General features: G+C 37.9%; 2 protein-coding genes across 4 annotated transcripts in view; one reads left to right on the forward strand and one right to left on the reverse strand.

Annotated features, from left to right (window-relative positions):
• The window catches only part of LOC105210728 (uncharacterized), a 256,763-nt gene extending 243,005 nt beyond the window's left edge, over positions 1 to 13,758 (reverse strand). For all 3 annotated transcript variants that reach the window (XM_054228975.1, XM_054228976.1, XM_054228974.1), the window contains exon 1: positions 13,601 to 13,758. The gene's annotated coding sequence lies outside the window, so the exon portion shown is untranslated. The remainder of the gene's footprint in view (positions 1 to 13,600) is intronic.
• A 1,927-nt stretch (positions 13,759 to 15,685) lies between these two features.
• LOC105208904 (RNA-binding protein Rsf1) lies at positions 15,686 to 16,980 on the forward strand. The gene has a single exon (XM_011178998.3). It carries the CDS (start codon positions 15,865 to 15,867, stop codon positions 16,471 to 16,473), a length of 609 nt encoding a protein of 202 aa, XP_011177300.1. The 5' UTR covers positions 15,686 to 15,864; the 3' UTR covers positions 16,474 to 16,980.
• Positions 16,981 to 19,646: the final 2,666 nt, after the last annotated feature.

The following is a 19,646-nucleotide window of genomic DNA, read 5'->3' on the forward strand; positions in this document are numbered from 1 at the left end:
TAAAATACTGAACGCCAATAGGTGGATGGAAAAGGATGGAGCAGTAGTAGATAACCGAATCCGACGAATCTAATGTAGAAGATGACGCGTTATCAGAGCCGAATTTCAGTATTTTCTTTCGCCGAAAAGGCGGTTTTTCCTATAATTTGTCATCGAATCGACGCAATAATTCGGTCTCTACTAGGCTATGTTACCGTTTCGCCCTTCTCCAAGCAGTCGATGTAGATCACGCCTCGTTAATCCCAACAAAAACTGAGCCATCACCGTTTCGCTCGATCTTCGCGGTCTTAGCCTTCTTCGGGTTAGGTTCGCCGGTTGAAGAGCACTGCCAAAAGACTGCTTGGGTGTTTCTGGTGTATATGGAACAAGGATCCCTTTGTTTCTTCCAAAATCACGAACTGGCGCACAAACTCTTTCGGATTCCGCGGAAACAGTGTTAATTTTTATCAGAGAAGTGGTCTCAGAGTTGCGCTTATTATCCGGAATGAGCAAACCTGGAACTCATCGGTCCGATAACTTACTTCACATCATCAGATCTTTTGAGAAGCCTGTTGCCTTAGCCATCTCAAGAAACGTGAAGTGACGGACTGTCAATACGAGATCGTAGTGACTATCTACCATGGTAGCCCAGGTGGTACGTGTTTCGAACCATCTTTGCTTGATAAATATTTGTAAATCATTGAAAAAATGTCAAAAGTTTTGCGGAAGCCTCCACCTTCCCTAATAGTAATCTCCTCTGACCAATTCTACATAACTCCACTAACAACACATTTTTGCAAGTCACTGTACTCTCTCTACACAACTGACACCGCTATATTTCGGTGACGACGACGACGAAGAACAGGTAAGCGCGCCAGCCAATGCACGCCAGTGACAATGATGATGACGACGCGTCGTTGGTGTTGGCACTGTCGGATTTACATGTCCTCTGCTAACCCTTGCAAGTGTCAGCGTCAGTGGGCGCCTGGACGCCAATAGGTGTAATATTAAATGAAGTGATGTGGCGTGGCATGGCGTGAAAAGGAGTGAAATGAAGTTGAAGGTTTGGCGACAAGCAGTGCTGAGCCGTATGGCACAAGTAACTTAGTGCAGTGCTTCAACGGGTACTCGTTTACCGCCAACTTTTTTTTTGCTGCTTCACATTTTTTATGGGACTTTGAATGGCAGCCGTAGGAAAGTAGTAAAAAACAAAAAAAATAATGAAAAAAGGAAAAAAACTAGAAGCGTTGATATAAACGTGAGGTGCGCTTTATAAGCTGTGCCTAGAAGCAGGCAGGCAGGCAGCAACACATAGTTACTCATATACACATATATATGAGTGCTTGGATGTATGTTTGTGTGACCATGAGCATCTGAAGACACCTACACATGTAGTTACAAGTCACTTGAATCCACAGTATGCTTGTACGCCTTGACTGCCTGTGGGCACACCCACAGACACTTCACAGCTCGGCACTTTGTTGCTGCCATGGTTTGTTGTCATCGGTGTGTGTGTATGAGTCAAAGCCGTTACTTGACAGGCAAAGCAAGCGTGGCATGCGAAGTTCTACGATATACATACACACAAACAATCAGGACTATAAAAGGATTCTCACACGAAATGGCGAAAGAAGCAAAATGTAAACTTTTCAAATGAATTTCACTTAGAATTACGAGATTTTTACATTTTCACTTGTTGTCTGCAACATTTCAATGTTTCTTATTTTTTTATTATACATTCCACACATTTTGTTGTTGTTGTTATTGTTGTTGCTATTGTATGGTACTGCACGTGTTTATTTATGTACATATATATTGCCCTGCAACAACAACAACAAGCCACCCAAAGCTAGACTAGGCAGCCATTCAGGGGTAAGTCACTTGGCGGTGGAGTTAAAACGGTACTAAAGTTAACGGTATTACCAATGCTCCACTGGAGTAGGGGGCTATAATGAGGAAATGGTGCCTAAAACTATTTACATTGACATATTGAATGTGTCTCCGACCGTTGTCACTCAGCGTTAAACTCACGCCATTTCACACAATCAACCAGCCAACGAGCCAACCAGTCAGCCATCTATCGAGCTACTGCTTATACTACTTGCTCCTCTCCGTTACTTTGCATTATCAAGAGTGGAGAATTCAAGGATTTCAAGTGCTTGTTAATTTAGATTAGAGCGCATTTTTCTAGATTACTTAAGTGAGCGTTGGGCGGCGCGGCGGCGGGTAGATACATATCTATTGCTTTTGATTCTCGTTTTTTTTACAATCTTTATTTTTTTTTTTGTATTTTTTTGCTATCACACAAGTTTGTTAGCTTAAGGAATAGATTTACTTTTGCGTTCGTTGGCATTTGTTTGTCTATTTGACGGTGTCTATTTGGCAGTGTCTGTGTGTCTTGGTATGCCTTGGTGTAATGGTGGATTGGTGTATTGGTGCGTACGCGTACGCTTCGTTGGTTAAATTTTAAAATGATGATGCAGTTAAAGAGCGGAAACAGTAACACGTTTTTCTAACCCATCTACTTGATTGTATTTATACATATTTACAATGTGGTATTTTTACAGACATACAGACATACAATATGGGTGTGTAGTGTAAGTATGTAAGTAACGGGTGATTTTTTTGAGGTTAGGATTTTCATGCATTAGTATTTGACAGATCACGTGGGATTTCAGACATGGTGTCAAAGAGAAAGATGCTCAGTATGCTTTGACATTTCATCATGAATAGACTTACTAACGAGCAACGCTTGCAAATCATTGAATTTTATTACCAAAATCAGTGTTCGGTTCGAAATTTTTTATCGACAAATTTTGTTCAGCGATGAGGCTCATTTCTGGTTGAATGGCTACGTAAATAAGCAAAATTGCCGCATTTGGGGTGAAGAGCAACCAGAAGCCGTTCAAGAACTGCCCATGCATCCCGAAAAATGCACTGTTTGGTGTGGTTTGTACGCTGGTGGAATCATTGGACCGTATTTTTTCAAAGATGCTGTTGGACGCAACGTTACGGTGAATGGCGATCGCTATCGTTCGATGCTAACAAACTTTTTGTTGCCAAAAATGGAAGAACTGAACTTGGTTGACATGTGGTTTCAACAAGATGGCGCTACATGCCACACAGCTCGCGATTCTATGGCCATTTTGAGGGAAAACTTCGGAGAACAATTCATCTCAAGAAATGGACCCGTAAGTTGGCCACCAAGATCATGCGATTTAACGCCTTTAGACTATTTTTTGTGGGGCTACGTCAAGTCTAAAGTCTACAGAAATAAGCCAGCAACTATTCCAGCTTTGGAAGACAACATTTCCGAAGAAATTCGGGCTATTCCGGCCGAAATGCTCGAAAAAGTTGCCCAAAATTGGACTTTCCGAATGGACCACCTAAGACGCAGCCGCGGTCAACATTTAAATGAAATTATCTTCAAAAAGTAAATGTCATGAACCAATCTAACGTTTCAAATAAAGAACCGATGAGATTTTGCAAATTTTATGCGTTTTTTTTTTTTAAAAAAGTTATCAAGCTCTTAAAAAATCACCCTTTATATAGTATGTGTATCCTCACATTCCAAAGAGTTGAGAAAGTCTATTGAAATGTTACATTAGTTTTAACAAGGTATTTAATTTGAAAGGAATTTAAGTTGAAAAGTAAGAGCGTCTTGGCATTAGGTTGTGTCGAAAAAATCTCATTTTATGCCAATAATGTTTCTAACAACAACAACAACAAAGATATAGATAACAACAACAAATTTAATTTTCACAATTAACCGAAGTCTAACAACAAAAACAGGTTCTGCATGCTGAAAAACAAAATAACCGTTTCAAGCCTCAGAAGAGTACCGGCTTTTAGAGACTTTAATATGTAGATATCACCAATAAAAACTAGCGATGCATCGAAAAACCGACTAATAAGTTCGGAAAATAATAAAATATATGTATATCAGTATCACCAATAAAAGCTAACGGCATAGAACTTTAGAGGTTCTAAATGAGAATACCTCATGTATAGGACATGTGTTAGATCATTTCCACGGAATCGCTGGCGGACCAGCTTGCAAGAGAGAGTACGCTAACAACATTGGCATCGGAGTGGAAGCGGTTGGGTCCACTAGAGCCCTGGACACACTGACTTCGAGTGAGCTCGCCAAACGCTGGACAACAACCAGCATCTGTGCAGTAGCGAGGTCTTTCTGGACCGCGGTGGACCGAAAGCAGTACTTCCAACTGCTGTCGCTTAGGAAGGCTCATTTCGCCGCAATCATTGGTGTGCTTATAAAAGGGATCAAGTCCGACGCTAGTAGCCAAAGCTGCTTGGGGAAAGGCGAAGTGGAATCTCCCAAGCACTTCCCCATTGAATATCCAGCATTCGCCAGACTAAGGATAAAACACCTCGGTAGGCACACCTTCCGCGAACCCAGCGAAGTGACTGGAATCGATATTAGCCGACTAAAGAGCACTTTGTCGAGTCATGAGGCAATTCTTTAGGAGTATTTGTTTGTCACAAAGGACAGTGGAAGCTATCTAAGTCCGACTCTCTGCAGTTGCATAGATCTACCCCTTGACCTAACCCAACCTCAAGAGATTTTGCATTAGAAGAAGGACCAAGTTAGCAAATATAAGACTATAGACACCTCTGGCGGATCAGACAACCATAGAACCCAATGTTCGTGTTAAGCTAACCGTTTTTAGAATTTTCGTTAAGACTACAGTTCAACTTCCATAACTCGAATGCTTTTTGTGGACTACGGTGATTCGAGTTAGGGAAGTTCAACTGTATTTCATTCAAGTGCTCATTCAGCTATTATTTGTTGGTAAAAAGAACATATAACTCTATAAAATTGTAAATGTATTTTCCGACTAATTTATCATCAGTACAATTTCAATGAATAATTAGTTATATACCGATCCGTAAGGTTTGAGAGACTGAAATTATATGAAGTGATTCACCCGAAAAGAATCTAGGAAACTGAACACCTGTTTCGCTTCCATTAAGGCACGTGCTGTATCTAAACTCTATTACTAGTACCAAAGGCCGCTTAAGATCTGGCAGAAGTCTGTATTGTCTGTATTAGTGAAGTTGCTACCAACACATAAATCTTCAATGTTTGTATAAAGAATACTCTCGGACTACTTTATCGTCAACGGAATTTCAAATAATAAATATATAGCAAGCTGAGAGGATTGAAAAATCGGAACTGAATAGAGTTATATATCCTAAAAGATCATTTCGTGTAAGAAACTGAACCCTGAGTCTGTTTCCCTTGGAGATCGTGCTATATCTAAACTCTATTACTTGTAGCGAAGACCAACACGGGTAGAGACTGGACTATAAACCACATGTATAACTATTTTTCCGAAATTATTGAATGGTCTAAGTCCAGTATAACTTCCTTCAAGTAGCTCACAATCGAAAAAGTCGACCACTGATAATATCTCTTGGTATAAAGTGGAGTGGATTTGTGGATTGAGTCGGACTGTCTATATTAGTGAAGTTACTTCAAAACATTATGTTCCTGTGTTCGAAGGAAGGGACTTCGGAACCACTCATAACCTCAAAATCTGAAAGTGAGGTCAAGCAGCTTCTTTTACAAGCGAATGAGTTACCGGACAGCCGTATTTCCAAAAACTCGAAAATTAAAAAAATTATCGAAATTAATTGATAAAGTATTTGTTAATAATAATTGATTTTATAAATAATATTACACACAATTTTTTATTTTTTCTTCGAAATTATTAACAAAGCGCCGCCATAATACCATTTCTGTGGGACGGTCAAGGGTGAAAATTGAAAGATGTACTTTTGCTATTACAGTTAGTTTATATAAATGAAGTTATTTTTCATAAACTCATTGGCTTCCGAAATGCATAGAAAACCATCATAATTACAAATAACATTTTCAAGGAAGCATATTTCCCAAAAAGGCACTTCCAACCTAACCTAAAAAATTTTATATGTTTTCAAGTTAGGCAAACAACAAGGAATTACCTCAAGCATGCATAAGCCATCATCTCAATCATAGCTTTACTAAGTGAGACGCCCAACCAAACCCACCTGCACATACAGATAGTATGTTTTATTATAAGAAAAACTCTTTAGGGCTTACAAGCAATGAAAGCGCACTTACTGCCTAACACTAGAAGTCATGATGTGAATCAAATTGCATGTGAATATATATATTTTTTTCAAAATTGTATGTTGAGAAGTCTATGACATTTACAAGCCGTGGGATATTATATTTAAAACGATTTAGTTACATATGCTGACATACAGTTATTACATGCGGGCGGACAGAGACACGTACTGCGTGTGGAAGGTGCATTGAAGGCATGGAATTTATACGCAACCATAACCATTATGCCAAGCCAAGCCACAATAATCCATGTTTTTAACTCAAGGGTATGAGTTGTCTACTAGTTCATATATGTATGTAAAGGTGTGCGTGTGTGTGTGTAAATGATTGTAGGAAAACGCAATGATGCTGAAAGCGATTCTAAACAAATTTGTGAATTTTCATTTTAGTGTTCATTTTTTTTTTCAGCCAACCAACTTGCAGGCTCTATTCAACTTGCGACATGGTTTGAGGCATAACAACACTGGCATATATACATTTTAAGGGAGCTTGGAGTTGGGTGGGGTCCTTGGAGGCGCGCGCTGTATGTGGTGTGAGTGCAATAAAATATGTAACGAGGCACAAAGTAACGGAAGGCAGTAAAGGCTGATGACTGTATACATATGTATTTCACTTCTTTTGAACACACAGCAGGCTTGTAGTTCACGCAACTACAACAACAAGCACCTACAACAACAAGAATGCATGTGTGTGTGTCCTGGCAATTGCCAAATGCGCGAGTTCGCGTACACACACACACACACATACATACAAGCGCGCCTCTGTCAACCGATAAATTGATGTGTGCGCCTATCATTCAAGTCGATTGCCTGTCAAAAAAATTTAAATTTCCTTCACTTTCATCTTTGATATGTCACGTCATATATGCGACGAAGAAGAAGTTGACATCAAACTGATTTACTTACTCAACAAATCTGCCGCCATTGAGCGCTCAAGAGTTGGGCGCGCTTTATTACAGTTTATATTATACAAAATCACACACATACAAGGCTATTTACTATATGTATGTGCGTGTGTGCTGCCTAACGAGGCAATCATGTGTGGAATGTATGCCTTTTGTTTGCGAGATAATGACTGCCTGGCGGCGGCAGCAGCCTACACGTACATAGGTAATATACACTCGCATTACGACGGCGAATGCGTTTAGCTGAAGTCATCAAGCATTAAATGGAATTTTCAGGAAATTGAAATATTAATTAAAATATGTCTAAACGTTAATGTGGTGTTAACAAAAAAAAACAATCTTTGATTAACATAAGGCTTATGATTTGTTAAGTGGAAATTATGCAATTATGGTGGGGTGGCGGGCGTGTGAGCTGTGTAGTGCGTTGAGCGCGTGATTGCACCGCTCGTGTTCGAAAAACGTTTGAATTTTGTATAATATAATTATTAAGTTTTCACACCGAAAAAGATTCTCATGAAATTCTTTCGAGTCGATCCAAGTATCACTCCAATTTTTGACTTCTTCATAAGAACGGAAGTGCTCGTTAGCTAGACCGTGTGCCAACGATAGAGAATACGGCGGGTGAGGTAAGAACTCCCATTTCATCGTCTCCAAATATTTTTGACCACCTTTGCGACGTGAGGCCGAGCATTGTCATGCTGGAGAATGACTGTATCGTGTCTTTCCTCGTACTGTGGTCGTTTTTCTTTTAGTGCTCGGCTCAAACGCATCAATTTCGTTCGGTATCGATCTCCTGTGTTGGTTTCAGTCGAATAATGCTTCCAATTCAGCATCTTCGAAAATCTTCTCCCTTTCACCACCATGCCGGTCTTCGACTTCATAATCACCATTCTTAAAACGTTGAAACCATTCGCGACATGTTCTTTCACGTAGGACAGCCTCACAGTACGTATCCGAAAGCATTCGATGAGCCTCAGCCGCACTTTTCTTGGAATTAAACAAGAAAAGCAAAATTTCCCACAAATGTCGGGAATTCGGCTCAAAAACTGACATTTTCAGTTTTGAGAATAAGTTTGGGATGCAAACAAATATTTTGTTGGGTTAATGTTGGCACAAATGTCCAAGATCTATATAAAACGATTTAATCGATTTAATCGACCAGTGCTTGACCCTAGAGACATAGACATTGACATATAGACATAGAATAATTTCGTATTTTGAAAGATTTGAGCCAAGATTTCAAATATTCAGAGATCGCTCCAACATCCTGTTATAATTTTGTCCCTTGAAAGGTTTGTGCCATGATTTTAGATATTCAGAAACCGCTACAAACAACGTTTTTTCATGAAATCTCTGTATTTTTACTAGATTTATGGTCTCGGTAAGATCTCATACTGTTCATGGGTCAACGACCGTGTTTAACCAACATCATTTCATTAGATCTTTACAAATTATGGGATGTCTTGGGAGTTGACCTTCCTTTACCTTATAATAGAATTGATCTCTTTTTACCTTAAGAAATCACACTTCTTTCATTTCCTGCTTAACCCCTAAACTGTATCTCATAAAGAACTATCAGTGAAGATATGGTCTGGATATAAAAAAAAATTATAAAAGAAGCTTTTACAAGAAGAAATAATAGTTAATTATAAAATACTTTGAAAATCCTGGTAGAAAGAATAAGAGAAAAAATCCGAACTCGAAATATTGGAACAATTTCGTCTAGACCACCCGTAAAGGTCATACAATAAGTAAGACACCGTTTGATGAAGTTCAATTTCGACAGTGTAAATGTGTGAAGACCAATTGACTGGGCCATTTCGTGAGTTAACACGTTCACCAAACTTGGCTTTCAATAAATAGATCGTGACGTTCGCTGTGTGGCTTGTGGCGCCGTCCTATTGGAATCACATATTATCCAAGTATCATCCAATTCGAGCCAAAAATATTCGGTTATCATTGAACGTTAGCGATTACCGTTCACAGTAACGTAACGTACCGGTCTGCATCATCACGAAAGAAGTATGGGCCTATAACGCCGCCAGCCCATAAGCCGCACCTAACCGTAATTTTTTCGGAATGCAATGGTGACTCATGGAGTACGTGTGAATTGCTGCCTGACCAATATCGCATATTTTGCTTATTGTCGAAGGAATTCAGCCAGAAATGAGCCTCATTAAAAATTGGACGTAGCGCTTTTAAAGTTGAGGCCACTGACTCCGAATTTCTGTAGTAAATTTTAATAATTTTGACTCGTCGTTGGATCGTTTATCTTTTCATGATGAAATGGCAAACCTTACTGAAGTGAAATGTCAAAAGAGCGGGAGTCATTTGCTATCCCTATCGGTCTACATTTGTAGCGTCCCTTTTCTAATACCCTTTATATGTATCAGGGAGCCGAACTTTTCTCAGTTAATTTAATACCAAAACAATTAAAGATTACAAGCAGCTCACGTTTCTCACATTTAATTAATCAATGAGATATTCCAGGAACGATCAATCTTTAACGTCCAAAGACCTTACAGTAACCATTATTGGGCAATGCAATGGGTCCCAGGACATCCCTGGGATCTGTGTGGCAGATGAACTAGCCAGATTGGGCACCACACTGCAGTTGGAGGCCGATAAAGAGGCAACCTGCAAATACTTAATCGATAAACATGCAGTAGATACGGCTGAATCACAATGGATACAAGTAACGACTTGCTCCGTAAGCAGACAAACGTGGCCAGAGTGGAATAAGAGCCGTACTTATCGCTTATTGAAATTTAAGAGGAATGAAACAAGAACCCTTGTAGGGGTGTTAACGGGACACTGTCTGATTGAGAGACACGCCAGCAGACTGGGGCTACCTTTCAATGATTACTGCAGGAGCTGCCAAGAAAAAGAATAAGAAGAAACGATTACACACCTTCGTTGTGGATGCAAGGCTCTGTACAGAAAAATAATCGCAACAATTGGACGCGGTTTTCTCGAGGATGTGGGCGAAGTTGCTCATGCCAAATTGTGTGAACTTTTTCACTTTATCAGGACCACAGGGTGGTTCAATGATGACTCGATATTGTGCGGGATCTCAGTCCCAGTGGTATCACAATGGGACTACCAAAGGCCTAGGTGCTTCGTTTGACAGTCACTTAACATAACCTAACCTAACCATTATTGGCTTTAATTTGCTAATAACACGCGGTTATATGAACACTAAACGATCGTCCCAAAGGAGTTGCAGTTCTGCTAGAATCTCTCTGTACTGAAAAGGATTGATATTGTAGTGAGTTCACAAACGCTTACAATTACCGGTAATTCTGGCTCGATCTTCAGTTTTACGCAGGAGAGCTCTCACTGCTTTTTTTAGGAAGTGCCACACTGCAATCTTATGTCATTGAAAGTGAAAGCGTAACCCACCCACCCGACTTTGACAGCTGACTAAATCGAGTAGGTTTTCAAACGTAAATCCTTGCGTGAAACTTCACCAAAGCAAAGTGAACAAAAATGTCAAAAACATGTGTTTGCTTTGACAACTGATTTGACAACTACGCTTAAGAAAATATTTAAAAAGACGACGGTCCACTGTATTCAGCGATTCTTGCACGACTTGCGCCCTTGCGCTTGCAACCAACTAATCAAGCAACTTGCGCAAGTAAATAGCTAAGGAGGACTTGCTTGAGTAGAAGCAACAACTACAACATTAAATGTCTGCAAACAAGCAAATCAGAAATGATTGCAGTTGCATTTACATATAAATATACACGTATAATTCAACTTTTTGTTTATTTTTCGACAAATTATAATTTTTGAGCCCTTCATTGTTTTTGTTTTTTGTGTTTGTGTTCCCTCAGCAAGCACTCTATATAAATTGTGCTTCACTTTGACCTGAATACGAATATAAATGCTAGCTAGCCGGCATATTTTATTAGTGCATTTCCACAAACAAACAAACAAATAGACAAACAACCGTCAGCCCACACACACACATATGCAAATCACAATTTATATCCGCATATATACATATTTAATTGCCTTGCATGCATAAATGACAAAGTTTGGACACGTCCAAACTGCATAGTGTGCCAGTGATTGCAGTGAAGCGTGCGCCAAAAAACACTGCATACGAATACAACAACATTGCACATTTATTAGAGACTAACTTATACACTAGCATACACTATATATATATATACATATAAATTATTTTTTCTATGAGTCATGTTCGTAATGAATTGAGTCAACTTTTAAGCGCATATTTCTCTCTTTATTTTTATTTTTACATACTCTACTCTACGCTGGTACTCTCAGCACAGCGCAGCATTAATGTTGGCTTGTAACGCATATGTTTTTCATCATCTGCTTCTTCTTAATTTGGTCGGAAGAAAGTGGACATCTCGGTAAGGATGTGTCACACTGATATGCTATTCAGACATTCAAACTTTTAATGGGATAGCAGTCGAACTTTATTTCTCTATTACTTAGTAAACAATGAGTGACAGCATGTAGATGTATGCATGCAAATATTATATGTAAGTGTGCATATGTAAGCATTTCCTAAAAACTTGTCAGTTGTTGTAAACAATAAATTAGAGAATATTGATATGCTTGCATGTTAGAAAAAACATTCTTATTCTAAATTATATACTGAAGAACCTTAAACACCCACTAAAGCTGCAGCTGAGCTGCCCAACGGACCCAAACTGTCAATTTGTTGGCATTCCTCACTTATTTGAGAACGGTTTCTGATCCTACATGGAGATACCAAAGACACTCTTTCCATATTATGATATTACAAAGGGGTCAAACTTCAGGAAATTCGGAATTTTTCTAGATAACAAAAGAAACGGGCATAACTCCGAGCTTCTAAGAGGTAGCGACATACAGTGTTAAAAAAAAAACAAACAAATTGTGTCTGGAATACCTGAGGAAATATATCCTAGGAATGATATTACAAAGAGCTCGAACTTCTAGAAATTCAGAACTATTCTAAATATCAAGAGGTTAATTCTGAATACTTAATAACTCTGAGCTTCTAAAATGAAGCAACATACGGAGGAAAGAAAACAACGGAATGGATTGGTGTCTGTTCAATAGCGGAACCGATAACCTAATTCTTATAGGATCCATGGACAGTTTCCAAGCATTTGCTGAGTTGAGATGTCCGCTAGATATAATTTTACAGCGAAATCACAAAAACGACGAAATGTCATATTTAGCAATAGTCAAGCGACACACCAGCCAAAATTATTATCAGAAATCAATGCGTAGACAAGCTTAACAATACAGCAAGGCGATATCACGTAAATCTTGTATGGATCCCTAGATACAAGACATAGAAAAAATGATTGCTGATCAACTGAATAAATAAGCGAAGCTCACTAAGCTGATAGGTACGGAACGAATCTTTGTATTGGGTACACAAATCCTTACAGAAGGCTACGTAAAGAAAAACAAACAAGACTGGAAACAAGACTGGAAAACTGTAAATGTATGGAGGTTGTCAAGTAAAGCTATTTCTTAAAAGGTTAAAACAGATAATCATGATCTCCAGAAGCTGGTAAAGATGTCAGATGCACATAAATTAAGTATGATCGACAGAATACCGCGATATTGGGACGGAGACGCCAGAGCATCAACATCTCGATTCCCCGAACGTGCTTTTAAACTTCCCGAATACAACTGGAATAGATGGAATGCTATGATAAGAGGGTAGGGTGCAGAAGGAACTACCAAGAGAGAGCTTTAAACACATTTCGAATAAATTGCTCAAAACAGATGGAAATATATAACCAAATGTAAAATAACAAAGCAGATATGGCTTGGGTATTATAGAATAAGAATTGATTGAATGGAATAAGTTCTTATATTCAATAGATCCAGGAAAAATATACAAACAGAGCATCTGTCCTATAACGACATACATATGTACATATATCGCACCTGCAAACTGCAAATAGTCTTTCACCTTCTTTGTGAATGCCCAGCTCTAACACAAACCAGACATAGAACACTTGAAATTTATCAGATACCAAACCTTGAATGGCCCTCCACGTAAAGCAAACCCGGAAATAAGTAATTTTATCTAGAGATTTTTATTATCAAATGATTCGAACGTAGAAATGAATCGTGATAATAGCAAGAATATATTGGTCTTAGTCTGATACACTAGTCAAACTGGTCCATCTAGCGCGAATTGAGCTCGGAAAGCACTCCTACCTACCTATGTACTACCTACAAAAGACCAAAGTTCGTAGCGACACCTCGTCTTTAATCTAATTAAATCTTAGCAATATAGCACTCTGATACATCCGGAGTGAAAAGCGAAATGAGAATTTTAATAAAATGAATATTGCTATTATATTATTATTCCTCTCTATTTTAGAATATGGAAGCACTTATGAATGGAGTTTGTCTTATATATAAAAGATTAAACAAAAAATTGCGATTTTTTTTTAATTTAACCTCGAAAATCAATCCAAAAAAAGCTCGTTTAAATTTACTTTATAACTTTGCACATTCTTAGAATTTTTAAATTTTCAATACAATGCAATACAATACAAATGATGACTTGCACTAAAAATAAATTTGTCATAGCTCACCTGTGTTAAATGATCTGCAATAACTTTAATCCCAGCGTGTTGTGTTTTTTTTTTTTTGTGGAAGAATGTATGTATGTATTATAGATGACTGTAGAAATTCACTAAAGCACAAATTACTTTATATTTTTTAACACACAAATATTTTTGCCAACACTAAAATTTTTTTATAATTTATAATTTTTCAGTTGTGCACTATCACTAATTTATTTATTTTTATTTTGCTGCTATTTACGCGGTTACGAATAATTTACACTTTTTCATGTTTTTCCGCACTTTTTCGAAATTGTTTTTTTATTTTTTTACTTTGTTTATTTTTATTAATTTGTCAAAACAGGCAACGCACAATGCCAATACATATTTTTTTATGCACAACAATTATTTGTTTATTTTGGTTATTTTAATTAATACTAATAATTTTAGCAATTTATTATTAATTTTAATTTGTTTTTATTCATCAAATATGTTTTTGCACTTTTAATTATTTTATTCAAATACTTGTGCTGAAAGTCTTTCGCTACCAATTAGCAACACTCTCCATGCAGCGATTTACGCTTTCGTCAAAATATTCAATTTTCTATGCACTACACAAATTCTGTTGTATTGTACGAGTTATTGTCTAGGCGAAAGTTGTAGTCAACACTGTCAATCCGCAAAAGTCGCCGACGCGCGAAAAATTAACAAGAAAATATTTAATATTCTTAATTGCCAATAATGCTCGCATCATCAAAATGCAAGACACGATGCGACGCACTCTACCATAGAATTGTATATCAATGCTTTCGGCATACCGTCGTCAACGCGTATTAATACCGTGTAAAGTACCGAAAATAACCGTTTTTATCCGTACGAATTGCACCCACGTCCAATTGCGGCAACTTACTAACATCGACTAGGATACAACATGCACGCCAAGCATAAATCCGAGCCAGTGCCAGAGTCGAGACAGAGTCAGTGACGACGAAACGTGATGAAAACATTGCTTCGGCGCTGCGCGATAGCCACACTATTGCCGAAGTTGATATCCTGCAACAACACAGACCGGCAAAACAACGACGACAACAGACACAACAACACGCACACATACATATGTATAAAGGGGGTGGTGAATGTTGTGTGGCTATGTTTATAACGCAGTTGGTGTTGACGGCAAAGGTGGTGGTGGCGCTGCACAAAAAACTGCCAGTGTTGGAAAAGGATCTGTTTTAAAGGAATGGGTTATATTGAATGCAATCGGTGGTTGTTCCTCTAAAGTAGCATACCTTTAACTGTGCGCTGCATGCGCTTGTTTTGGTACCTCAGCAAGTCATCTGCTGGTTACACACTTTGTCCATGCTTGTACAGACATATTCACGGCATGAAGCCACATTTACGACGACCAGTATACGAATGCACCGGCAGGGGGTGGTTTTGGGTGGCAGTTAGCGTCTCTCACGTTCCCAGTCAGAGTGCAGTTGGTAGGAAGTGTAACGCTCTCTTTGCACAGTGGTTGCAGGCTTCAGTAAATGTAAAAGATTTAACTAATATGTTGAAATGAATATGAATAACACTTATATTTTAATGTTGAAACAAAATTAGATTTCACTTAGAATTATTTTTCACTTCTTATTGCACACAAATGAAAGGAAATGAATTGAAGCGCACCGGAAAATAATAGTAATGGTGTGACTGCTTTACCGACTGAAAACGATAAACGTTAATCGTTAGTTATCGAATACTGCTTTTTTGAAATTTACATTAACTGAAATGTTTGGAATAGAATATTCACAATGCAAAACGCGGAAAATCTATTACAATTTACACATATTTATTTGCAACACCCTTTTAACATGTTTATATACATAATATTACTTAAAAATATATAAAAATAAAATTACTCACTGCAAAATCGGCATTTCCAGTTTTAGTTTGACAACGCTAAGCGTTAATTTTTATTTTTATACACAAAATCTTAATTAAATCTAAAAACTGCCGCATATTCTTGTGAATAGCCTAACGGAATCTTTTACAATTCGGAAAAATGTGCTTAATATTTGCAATTCATTTCCGTTCCATCGAAGCAACTCTGTGTGCGAACCAAGCCAAAAACCGACATTTTGTTTTTCAAGCAAGCGAAGCACTGAAAATATTATACACACCCGATTCAATCGATTGAAGCCATTCAAAGTAGCAGCAACGAGTGTACGAGAAGCAGCAGGAAAATAAAGTGAAAAAATATATTAAATTTTGTCAAATACAGTCAGAAAAGTTAAACAAATTCAGTGAAAATGGGTGATCAACGAGGCACACGCGTCTATGTCGGTAATTTAACCGATAAAGTGAAGAAGGATGACCTAGAAGGAGAGTTTACCAAGTATGGCAAGTTAAATTCTGTTTGGATTGCTTTTAATCCACCAGGTTTCGCTTTTGTTGAATTCGAGCATCGTGATGATGCCGAGAAAGCCTGTGACGTGCTCAATGGTACAGAATTGTTGGGCTCACAATTACGTGTAGAAATCTCCAAGGGACGGCCACGTCAAGGTCGTCGTGGTATGGGCGACCGTGGCCGCCGAGACTTCGGCCGCCGTAGCAATAGCGGTGGTGGTGGTGGCGGTGGTTACCGCCAACGTGGCTCCGGTAGCGGCGGTGGACGTTACCACGACCGTGGCTACTCCGGCGGTGGTGGCCGTCAAGGAGGTGGTTACAGCAGTCGTGATGGCGGCAGTAGTGGCTTCAATCGACGCGACGTATACGGTAGCAGCAGCGGTGGACGAGATAGTGGACGCTCATTCGGCGGTAGTGGTGGCTACGGTAGCGGAAGTGGCGGACGCAGTGGTGGCAGCAGCCAAGGTGGAGGACGCTTCAGATCGCGTTCACCAGTCGGTCATCGCTTCTAAACTAGTTCCAAGCTAAGGAGAGAACAAAGTAATCATTAAAAAAACAAAAATAATAATGTGTTTAAGAGAGAAGGTAGCATGAGGTGTGAATGTTGGATCTCGCGTGTGTGTAGGACCAACAACGCAATTATAAATTTTTTTAGGAGATTACTAGTACGCAGTAACAAGAAGAGTATTTGAGAAATGCAAAACTGCAATTCGTTTTAGAAATGTAAGGGCTATCGAAATACAACACAAAAACACAACGTGTTTTAGATAAAACAAAAAGAATCAAGAAAACAAAAATTCATTAATTGGTATAAGTAAATGTAGAACAAATAATAGACATCATGCGACCGAGAAAAGTACGATGATGATGATGATGATGATGATATGATGGAGATGATGATAATATGTAGAAAATGTCTACCGCTACCAAAATTTAGTCGCTATTTATAAGCTAATTCGAGACAACAGTTACTACGCAAATCAAATATAACTTTGAAATAAATATCTTCAATATCTATATATACTTACAGTATTCGTAAAATTATCTGGATGTATTGATTTTACTTCGCATTTTCGTTTATAATACCTTATATTAATTTTTCGCTAAACTTATCTACACAAACATATTTCAAACTACGACATATACGACGTATTTTATATTCTACACTTCCAGCCTCAAATCCACGCCTTTACACGCTCGCTCGCGTTTACGCATTATCCATGCTCCAAACCTCGCAACTACGAATTGGCTTCGTTTTGTGTGTTATCTACGCAGACTAAAAGAACAGAATAAAGCAAACTTCGAACATTCATTCCTGCTGCATATACGCGTTTTTTGCAACTCACATACGGCGGACTAAGTAAGCGCAAAATCGTATGTCAATTTAGTCACGTTACACATGTCCTCCGTTTGTAATATTTCAATCGTACTTCGTATGTATATTACGCTCACGAAACACGTTTTCCAAAACTTCCAACATTTTTATATATGTACTCAGTCCTCCGCCTTTTATTTTCGTTTGCCACCATTGCGTCGCACATATCCGCTTTTCATACTCATCGCACAATATTTCGCAAATCAATCAAGAAATCAGCCAAACTGAAAAAAAGAAAGACAAAAACGTATCGTAACCGTATCATATTCGAAACCGAACGCGTCCAACTATCTTCTATCAAACTCCGTCTGCGCTTCCGTATTCAAATTCAAAATATACTTCGCATACCAAATTGAAAAAGATGCTATGCTTCGTACTTGTCCATGTATATACCCTTCCACCCGAACCGACTACTACCGTACCCATTTTAAACGCTTAAATGTTTAATAACGTCATGTTATAATGCTGCGACCAGAGTCGGTAGGGTACAAACGCGCTTAACGTAAAGCGAGCCAAAATATCGCTTGCTACAACAACCATGAATGCACTTAACTTAATAACTTACACAATTAACATGACTGAGAACGAGTACTGGTGCACAAACTAAATTGACCATATATTAACTTCTAACTATGACTGACTATGCAAACACCTCCATTTTCTTCCCACTAACTATGACTTTATTTTACATCCCTTTTTTGGTTCCAGCAACCAGTAAGTATGTTTTAGATTTGTAAGTTGTTTGGCGTAAAGTAAATTTCAATTCTTTTAAGTATTCATAACAACAATTGCATACAAGTGAATTCAAATCTGTACATTTATTTGAACAAATAACAATTTGAGATTTTTGAATTAAATCAATTTATTTATTTGTTTTGAATGTACTTGTGTGCGCTGTGTTAGTGTCGCTAATATCATACTTAAATATTTTCAATTACTTTTGAAAATGCAAGCAATATAAATATGAATTACTATAATTTTAAATAAGCCTCTGCAATACTCTTATTTATGTTAAAATAAAAATTAATACAACAAATTAAAAGTTCAACCAGTTTATTTTTATAAAAAAGTTGTGGAAGAATTTAAGTATGATGATAGTACATATAAGTAAGATTCGTAAGAAAATTCAGCAGCCAATACAGTTATTGCCGATTTCTGTTATTTACGCTAAAATGTAAACAAATTCAAAAAAGATGTTTCCTTAATGGCAAACCAGCCTGTAATAGGTGCTATACTCTAATAACAATATCAAGTAGTCATTACTCAGAAATAGCAACTAATTCGCAATGAGTCACTAAATTTTATTACGATATTGGCTTCAAACCAAAGTATTTTTGGTAAAACAAACTTGTGCAATATTTTCAATTCACATTTCTCTTTTGCGAAAAATTAATTTTGCCATGACCTAAATCCTCGAAAATAAAATACAAAATGTATTAATTTTCAAATACAGTTGAACCTTCCCTAAATCGAATCACCAAAATCCTAAAAAAAAAAATATTTAAGACAATTTGTAATAAATTTGACTTCTATACCAATTCAAGAGTTCGAGTTATGAAAGTTCAACTGTAATATCAGAGAACACAATCGTGCATTATCTGCAAATCACAGTCATCTTTTACCTACATTGTCTTGAAAAACTGTGATTTGTGGCAATAATCAGAACAAATTTCTTATATGGAGAATTTGTTCAGTTATTTGCTGAGGATATATACAATGTGTACACTAAAAGCTCCGTCAGGATCTGAAAGGACCTCCGAGCCGTTCGATACCAAAGAAAGTTTCAGACAGGGTGTCTCGCTATCGTGTGACTTTAACCTGGTGCTGGAGAAGATAATAACAGCCACAGAGCTAATTAGGGAAGGTACAACCTTCTATAAGAGTCTACAAGAGTTGCAGCTGTTGGCGTACGACGATGATATTGATATGTATCATGGGAAGCAACAACAGCTACATTAGTTCTGATTTTCCCTGTCTGGATAAGGAATCGAAGCGAATGGGCCTGGTAGTGAACGAAGACATGACCAATTATCTGCTGTCATTAAACAAACAGCCAGCCCATTCGCGTCTTGACTCCCACATTACTGTTGGCATTCATAACTTTAAAATTATAGATAACTTCGTTTATCTTGGAACTACCATTGACGCCAATAACAATGGCCGCCTTGAAATCCAACGCAGAACCCCTCTTGCCAACAGGTGCTATTTTGGACTGAGTGGGCAATTGAAAAGTAAAGTCCTCTCTCAACGAACCATAATCAAACTCTATATCACCCTCATCATTCCCGTTCTGCTTTATGATGCAGAAGC

The sequence above is a fragment of the Zeugodacus cucurbitae genome, chromosome 4 (assembly GCF_028554725.1).
Source record: "Zeugodacus cucurbitae isolate PBARC_wt_2022May chromosome 4, idZeuCucr1.2, whole genome shotgun sequence".
Taxonomy (NCBI): Eukaryota; Metazoa; Arthropoda; class Insecta; order Diptera; family Tephritidae; genus Zeugodacus; species Zeugodacus cucurbitae.